Source organism: Diospyros lotus, chromosome 10 (genome assembly GCF_014633365.1).
Source record: "Diospyros lotus cultivar Yz01 chromosome 10, ASM1463336v1, whole genome shotgun sequence".
Classification (NCBI taxonomy): Eukaryota; Viridiplantae; Streptophyta; class Magnoliopsida; order Ericales; family Ebenaceae; genus Diospyros; species Diospyros lotus.
The window spans coordinates 33,424,217-33,433,901 of record NC_068347.1 but is presented as its reverse complement, the minus strand read 5'-3'; the positions used below and the strand labels follow the sequence as shown (position 1 = coordinate 33,433,901).

The 9,685-nt window shown below is 32.3% G+C and overlaps 1 protein-coding gene across 1 annotated transcript; it reads left to right on the top strand.

The window, feature by feature from the left end:
- Window positions 1-7,905: 7,905 nt before the first annotated feature.
- Window positions 7,906-9,327, top strand: LOC127811905 (uncharacterized). The gene is made up of 4 exons (XM_052352102.1): window positions 7,906-7,984; window positions 8,074-8,308; window positions 8,445-8,895; window positions 9,032-9,327. Exons 1-3 carry the CDS (start codon window positions 7,970-7,972, stop codon window positions 8,627-8,629), a joined length of 435 nt encoding a protein of 144 aa, XP_052208062.1. The 5' UTR covers window positions 7,906-7,969; the 3' UTR covers window positions 8,630-8,895; window positions 9,032-9,327.
- The last annotated feature ends 358 nt before the right edge of the window (window positions 9,328-9,685 follow it).

Genomic DNA, 9,685 nt, shown 5'->3' with positions numbered 1-9,685 from the left:
CCTATCTAAACCCACCAGGCAAAACACCAAAATAATCAATGATGACATTCGAAACCAACTCGTCGACTTAAAAAAGGCGAAATGCTCGTCAATTAATTAACCTGTTCAAAACAAAAGAAGCTACGAATTTAACATCAGAAAACAAAAGAATTCTCAGCAACAGATAGAGAACAAAAACGATAGATCAAAACGAGTAGAAAGAAAGAAAGAAAGACCAGAACATAGAAACAAGAACCTGAGACAGTGATTGATTGGCGAGGCAATCTTGTAAGAGAGAGAGAGAGAGAGAGAGGGGGGGGGGGGGGGGGGGGGGTGTCTTTGCGAGCATCAGTTGCATGCAAGAAGGGAGGCTTCGTTTTCTAAATATTAATAAAAGAAGTGGAATCTGAAACCCTACTATTAATAATAATTATTTCAAGATTAATTTAAAGAACACCTAAAATGAGTAGGTAATTTATTTTCTCTCAAGATTTTTTTAATATTATTAATACTCCATTTTGAATGAACTCAAAATTTGGAATTCATTTGCATTAAATTATTATATTTAAAATGCTAAAACTTAAAATATAAAATTTAATTGAATGTTACAAATTTATATTTAGAATGAATTTAAAATTAAAATTTTATTTACTCTTATTTCTTAAAATATTCTTGATATAATAATCTTATTAAAATAGAGAAAAAAATTGTTATTCCTATTAAACTAAAAAATTCTAAATAAAATATAACTATATCCTAAACTTTTTCAACAAGTTAGATTTTCTCATTATAGATTGTTAGTCGAGATGTATAAGTCAACATGTTAATACTGAAGTGAATTGAGATGTACGCAGGGATGGATTCATGCATGAGCTGTCTTGGGTTGAAACTTAAAGATATAAATAAAATACTCGACAATCCATAATTTTGGAGTAATTCTTATTCATGTTAATTAGAATTTATTTTCAATTCTAAAGTTTTGTGTTTTGAAATTAAAAAAGTTGCGGAATTGAATTTCATGGAATTGATCAAAGCCAAACAAATTCTACTAAATTTGGGTGGAGTTTGCAAATGAATTCTATCACTTAAAACATAACCTATTTTAAGACCAAAATACCCTTCATCTTTTTTCATATTTTCAATCATATAGCATAATATATACAAACAGATATATATATATATAAACTATTTTTTTGCATATATATATATATTCTTGTGTGTATATACATGTCTATATTTGTTTGTTAATTTGTTGCTGTATTGATTTTAATAATTATGATTGTTAAAATTAATATAAGAGCATATTAAATTGTAAGATTATCGATTTTGATGTAAAATAATTCTTGATATTTAGTTATATTTATAATTTTTAATTTAAATAATATTATTATACCAAAGATATTTTAAGTAATAATAATAAATGAAACTTTAATTCCGAACTCATTCCATACATAAGTTTATGGAGTTCAATTGAATTTCATATTTTAAGTTACATTAAATGACTTCTAAATTTTAAGTTTATTCATTTCATGGGAACTCTAAAAATGGCATGTAACTATGTACCTAACATTGTTAAATTTAAGATTTTACAGTGAAATCAAAGGCGAATTCATAAATTCGAATGGTAAATACAAATCATAAAATTGTAAGATTTTGGAGATAATTAAAAATATTCTTTAATATATGTAAATATATGTTTATAATAATATAATTTTATAAAAAAATAAATTAATATTATTTAATAACATAATTATTCAAACTTCTCATTTCTTATGAAATATATGTACCTATTTTTAAAATAAGTTTATCTATCAATTTTAAAAATACTAAATAATATAAAATTTCTAAATTTTATATAATTTCACTAAGTTTACCAAGTTGACTCGCAATTCAACTCCGATTCAATAACTTTAATTTTGTCACTAAATTGACTCGTTTAGAAGTTCTTGACATGTAAACTTAATTATACAGTCAAGTTACTAATTTGACAACAATACATGCAACAATTGAAAACCACATTACATTAAATGACCAAAAAAAAAAAAAATTACACCAAATCGAACTAATTTAGGATACAATTGTCAAAATTGAAACATTTAGATTAGATTACAAAACCGCAAAAAGATTTTTTTGCTGCTATCAACCCTAGTTATAACTAATTTGTGAATGATTTTATTACTACACCAGGACATATTTTGTTTAAAATTTTTCTTGGTAACTATGAAGCATCACCTAATAAGTCTTTATTTGAATTTTTTTTCCCCTTGCACATACAAAGCACTGGTGAACCTCTAGCTAGTAAAGATTAAACCAACAAAATTGATATTGTATTTCTTAAAAATAAAAATTCCCACAACTTAAGTTAGATTGACTTTTAAATAAATTGTTGATAACAAATAAAATTATGTCATGAGCATTCACCATAACATAACAAAAGAAGAAGGGAAAGGAGAATTACTTAGCAAAAATGAGTGAACACAAATCATATCTAGATGAGATACATTCATGGATTCAACAAATGAAAGCATACACATGATTTGAGCTATACATATAAAATGAGTCGAATCCGTCAGAGATTTATGGTTCAGGGAGTACTTGAATTGTGATCAGAATCAGAAACCATTGGAGTTGAACTCTTTGGTGCACAGTTAAAGAGTAGATAGAACTTAGATACGAAAAAAAAAGAAAGATAGAAATGTTCACCAAGATATTACAAAGATTGCTTAGGGATTACCCTATTTGCAGAGATTGGAAAGATTACGAAGAGTGAGAGTTAGCCAACAAGCGAGAAAGAGAAAGAGGGGCTAAATTTTAAAATAGGATAAAATGAACAAACCACCCTTTAAGTTTGACATAATTATGGGGATGCTGATGCCAAGAATAAATAATGACAAGCAACAAATATTAGAAAACTATGCATCTTAATATATATCATGTAACTTGATATTTTCTTGATAAGAGAACTCCATGGTGCCCAATTGAAGATATGGATAGAAAATTTAGATATGAGAAATGCTCGTCACAAATTAGATACTTAACCTACAAAACTTATCATAAAAAAGCAATGAGTAAACCCACAAACCAAAACATAAAGGGGAATTACTTAGCAACAACAAGAGAACACAATATCAAACGAGATACATATGGATGGATGACCCAACAAAGCAAACACATGATTTGAGTTATATAGACAAGATAAGTTGAACCTATTAGAGATTTATGGCTTTTGGAGTTACCCAGATGGTGCTTGAAATAGCAAACTACCTGAGTCGAACTCCTTGGCTCACACACTTGAAGAGGAAATAGAACTTAGATATGAGTAGAGAGGGGGGGGGGGGGGGGGGGTGGGGCGGGGTTGCAAAGTTAGTTTGCATGTAACAAAAAAGGCTAGAATTTAAAATATGATAAAATGCATAAATTGCCCTTGAAGTTTGGCATAATTAAGGGGAACTCCCTGAGAGTTTGACATAATCATGGGGATGTTGAGTAATCCTCTAAATGCCAAGAATATAAAATGACAAGCAATAAATTTCATGAAACTATACAAGTTAATATTATATAACCCGATATTTTCCTAATTAGAAAATCCTTGGCACACAATCGAAGATATGGAAAGAAAACTTAGATACGAGAAGAAGGAAAAAAAAGAAAGGGAAAACCAAAAAATAAAACCAAGAACTAGTGATAGAGCTGTTAGGTTTTTGTGTCTCAAATGGGTTGCTTTATTTTATCCATGTGACATTTGAATGTGTATATAATATGTTCTAATGTTGTTGTCAAGTGGACTGAATTATTATGTGGGCCAATGTTTCATTCTTGATTGGGCCGTGTGTTTCTTGATGTGGGCTGAAAGCCCATGTCTCTTGGCTCATGCATTTATCTCTTGTTGGCTCGGTTTTGCTTGTTGCTATATAAGGGCTTGTGTTGCCCTAATGTCATAAGATGGTCTTCTTCCTATTTCGCACGTCTGAAACCTTAATCGACGTCTCTTTGAAGGGAGACACTTCTCTGGTGAATCCATTGTTCGATTGATCAGCTTGTTGGTAAGATCTTTTGGTAAGTGTTGGTATTGTTTAATCTATGTTGGAAATCGCTTGAGGCGTGAAGGATTGAAACTGATAAGAACGCAGATACTTGTCATAATCGTGAGATTAGATTGAATAGATTCTCTCTTGTTCTTGAAAGTGTATTTGTTTTCAATTTGTATTCAATACCGTTATACTTATATATTGATCTTGATTTCTTTATTGTAAGCCGATATAATCTCTTGTAATTGAAACCATTCATAGTGGATTGACTAGAGGCGGAGCCTCTGCCGTGAGTAGGATTCATTTGGATCCGAACACGTAAAGATTTGTGTTCTTGTGTTTCTATTTTACTGCGCTTGCTCTTGGTTGGTTTGGCCGATTGAACAGGGTTGCAATATATTAACAAGAGCTTAATTTTATACATATTTTTATCTAATTTTCATCTTAACCTTGTGCTATTTTTTCTACATAAAATGTGTATTATATGAATTTTATATAATTTAATTTTTTTTATAAGAAACAAACAAAGAATATTAATTTGATGATTTGGAAAAAAAAAAGATATTATAAATTCATAAGCTCTCCATCTCATCATTATTATGAATGATTATCTAAATTTCCTAGTAGAGTTTCTACTCTCAAGTGAGACTGTATGACGTGGATCTCTAGTTCATGATTTCTTAAAGGTATTCTCGATTTTTAGATTTATCAAAAGGAGAATATGATTTATTGATTAGTGATCCGACACATGGGCTACTACCATTGTTAGCATGTGATGCTAATGATAATGAGGTGGTGAGTCATACGTCATATTACATGGGATGCATATAGTAGACATGTGTGTTGGTATTGGTAGAACATCCACTAAATGTGACGTTTGCGACATATCACATGGTTTTGAAAATTAATAATTTGTTACTGGCTCTCGATTGTGTATTTGGTCCTTAGACCAGGTGCGACATAGTATCTTGTGTACTAGTGTTAGTGATTTGCAGTTGAGTATAACCATCTGATGTGAGAGGTGTGAATGCTTTCTGTGTGCTCTTTGTGCAGTAGTGTATGGAGTCAGATGCTCTGTAATGAAATCTATTGTTCTCCATCAGATGAGGACGAACATTCTATGCGTTCTAAGTTGGTTAGTGATTGTAAGAGTTATTGGCTAAGGCACGTATGATCGAAAATGAGTTTCTAATGTTAGAAAGAGTTCTGATATGTCATATCAATCATCCTAGACTAGATCTGACATAGTTATAGAGTCTTGTGAGTTTAATTAGTCAATGGCTCTCATTCGGTCAGGATGTCAGTAATGGAAGGACTATAATGCACAATAATCAAGAGCCTTAATAGGTTTGCAAAAAACTTTGATTTCATTACCATTAGAATCGTCTTGAGTTATGGTTAAAGGATACAGTATAGGAATTGCACCCTATGAGGCTTTGTATGAAAAAAAATGTCAATCGCCTATCCGTTGGACCGAGATAGGAAGAGACAAATGTTGGGAGCCGAGCTGGTACAACAAACTATGGAAAAAATCCGGAAGATTCAAGAGAGAATCCAAACCGCACAAAGTCAACAAAAGTCTTATGCGGACAAAAGGAGGCAGGATTTGGAATTTGAAGTGGGAGATCATGTGTATATAAAAGTATCGCCTCAGCGTTTGGCAACGCGGGAAAAAAAGAAAGGTAAGTTGAGAACCCGATTTATAGGACCCTATCTGGTCAAATGGCGAGTTGGACCATTGGCTTACCGACTAGAACTTCTTCTTAGCCTGTGCAACATCCACACTATTTTTCACGTGTCTCAGCTTTGGAGACATATACTGGACAAGACTCAAGAAATTCGAATGGAAGTAATCGAGCTAAGAGACGATTTGACTTATCCAGAGTCTCCCGAATGGATCTTAGATCGTCGCGACCAAGCTTTGAGGAATAAAGTCATCCCGCTGGTAAAGATTTATTGGAGGAATCACACTTAGGAAGAAGTTACGTGGGAGCTCGAGGATACGATTAGGGAAAAATATCCCCAGTTGTTCGAGGAAATAGAATGAGAATAGCAAATTTATGTAGTTTTCTAAGAAATTTTACCAAAAATGTTGTGAAATAAAGAGATGATTATAAATAGTATATTTACGTTTGAGAAAATATAGACTATTCTTGATATATATGACCAATGGTAAAGAGATATAACGTGATATTCTGTAAAAGACACAATATGCCCGAAAAGCATTATTTGTGTAAATAGTGCAAATTGATGTGTTTACGAAATGATTAATAATAATGCTTGGCTAAAAGATGAAACCCGTTTCTCTTGCGAGTTGTTAGCCATATATTATGGTCTTAGTAGGTAAAAATGCAAAAATTTCGAAGACGAAATTTCTTTAAGGGAGGGAGAATGTAATACTCAGACCTTTGGGTCACTTTTGAAATAGGGATTTATAAGCAAAAATTAAGGTTTTGTGAAAATTGGTATGATTAATGTTAAAGTTAAGGTTTGATTCTAGTTTCCGTATTTGATATTTATGATGATTTTTCGAGATAAATGTATGAAAATTTTGGGATGGATAAAAGTAATTATATATATAGTTTAGTTATAGTTTTAAGTATAAAAAATTTATTATCCTAAAATTATCTTAAGTTATAATACACCCTTGTGACAAGATCTTTGTGGCAACATCTTTGCGGTGACATCTCTTATGGTAAGATCTTTGTGACAATTTCCTTGCAGCGAAGTTTCTTGTGACAAACATCATTGACGACAATTTTATTTCTCTAGACACCGAGTTCAAGTACCTATAATAAGAATGTAACACATAACTATTGGCATCATCTTTTGTCACGATTTCTAACATTATTCATAATAAAAAGAGCAGCGGGTAAAAGCTTACAATTACATTAAGAGTAGAAAAACATAAATGGGCCCTCGCCATGTGGTAGAATATTTGACTTGCTTGACTTGAGAAGTTAATTATAAAAGGAGTAGTGGGCAGAGGCTTGCAATTATATATTAAGATTAGAAAAACATCAAAAGGGGCCTCCCATGTGGTGGAATTGACTTGCATTGACTTAAGAAATTAATTTAGCAAATGTTTTTATAAATTCCACTTGGAATATTTTAAGTTGAACAAAATAAATTAAAAAAATAGGGTAAGTCTCCCTTGTGCTTTGGACATGCCTCTATATGTTTATGGTTTATTTTTAATATTTTTATTTTTAATTTAGAAATATATTTATCTTACAAAATGTATTTACCAAACAAATAACAAGAATCTATAATATTTGATAGTATACCTTATAGAGTATCTATAAAAGTGATCTAAATCACAAGAATTTTCGCTCAAATTTATCTTAAAAAATATAACGACACCATGGTTATAATAAATTAATTTAATTTCATTTAGACCCTAATGTCTTTATTAATATCTTATCTCTCATAAATTTAACTATATCAATCTCAAACAATCTCTTAGTTTATATCTAAAAAATAATATTTTCAAATGAACTCTTAACTCTTGTATATATATATATGTGTGTGTGTGTGTGTGTGTGGTGACTAAATAGACTCTAATATTATTTAATTATGAGACGTATATACACCCTTACTTGAATAATTGTATTGGGTTCATGTACTTTTTTTCAAAATAATTTAGAAAGCATATTTAATTTGCTAAATTAAATGGTGATTAATCTTCATAATAATGGGGTTTGGTGAATGATGCTAGCTGGGCATGTGAAATCTTTCAGATTGGGTCATGGCTGCCACATCAATTAATTAATTAAACAATTTCATCTATGAAGTCAATTCTGGATGGCTGCCATATCAATTAATTAATTAATCACCATACAGTCAATCTTAAATCCAATATCCATACAGTAAAGTTTAGAAGTATAAAAGAAAAGAATAGATTTGCCAGTTGGTTCATCCGATCGATTGAGATTGAGAGGACACTGGTAGTTTACTACTTGATGATCATGGCTCAGGTGGGTCTCAAACTTCCAATCTCTCTCTTCTAAGTCTCTGTCTGAATTAAATTTTGTTGTATTTTTTATGTTTGATTGATCGATTACAGAAGGGCAGTCGATCGAAGAGCAGGAGCAAGAGCAAGAGCGGTGGCAGGCAAGAGAAGAGGGGGAGCCTCCGACGGAGGAGCAGCCCACTCAGAAAGAACTCCGAAGGAGAAGGTGCAGTAAGTAGAAGGAAAGACGAACACGAATGTCAACTCAAAACATTTGTTATATTGAAGCTCGGTTGGATTTCGAAGAGTACTGCAGAAGATATCAAGAAGTGGATTGAAAGCTTTGGAGGTGGTTAATGGTGTTCCCAATTCATTCTCCGTTTCGGATTTCACTTACTCTGCCGCCTTTTTACATCAGGTTCACAATTAATTAGTTGATTTGAGTTGTAGTGGAACGTTCATTTCGATGTTTTTGGATTGTGAAGCCTTTGAATCCGAAGAAGTTGAGTCGGAGAAGCTGACGATGACCGGAAAAGTGGACACGAAGAGGCTGCGAGAGACGGTCTCGGGGAAGGCCCAGCTCAAAAACAAAATTGACGTTGAAAAAGGCCCCAAAAGAAGAAGCTGCAGGTGGATTGAGAAAAGACGACGACGGCGGCCAAAACGATAAAAACAGCGGCAAGATCCTCAAAAAAGAAGTGGAAAGATCCACTTCTTTCCAGAAACAACGGCCAAAACGATGAAAGAGAAACCGTCGAAAGATCCAGAAAGAAGAAGGAATATCGAGAACAAACGACGACAGTCAAAACAAGAACGACAACGGGAAGACCCACGGAGAAGAAGACCGTGATCTGGACACAGTTGTGGTACTGAAACTCGGATTGAATTCCGAGAGTTTTGGTGCGGACATTCAGAAGTGGATTAGTAGCTTTGGAGGTTAGTGAGTACTGTGTTCCACCCTCATTCTCTCTGTTTCGATTTCATTTACTATTTCAGTGATATTGTTTGCGTTGTAGCAAAATATCAATTATTTGTTGTTAATGTTAATCTGGAGAGTTTTTGAATTGTGAAGCCGTTGAATCCAAAGACTGTATGTCGGGCACGCAGACGGTGACCGGAAGAGTGGACGCGAAGACGCTGGGAGAGATGCTTTCGATGATGGCCAGCAACACTGACGTCCCCGGCGGCGACGAGGCAGGGTTGGCGACCCATGGAAAGCTACCGAAAAATCCAGATGACACCAATTTCTAATTAATGACGATGTCGGAATTTATTATTGTTGCAGGGGTATTTTGGGGAGAGCATTGTTTTTATCCATCTTTATATATATATATATATATATATTTATATTGCATATTAAATAAACAAGGTTAAGGTGTGTAATCATAGTGAACAAGATTCATATAAAATTTTTAAGGTTTAATGATAAACACCTTTGGTAATGATCATAAAAGATTTGGAGGAGACTTGGTATGGATTTACTTTAGAAAGATTAGGGCATTTTCTCTTTATTATTTTCAGTCGTTTTGAATTTTTAATTTTTTAAAATAATAAAATGTGTTTATTTTTATTTTTTTTTAAAATAAAAAAAATTATAAAAAAAATTCAAAATAACAAAAAGTGATTTTAATTGTTTTTTTAACAAAACACTTCCAAAAACCCAAAACACAAAAAGACATTTAGGTTGCATGATTTTGTTGTCGTTGTCGCGGGTTTCCAACGACCA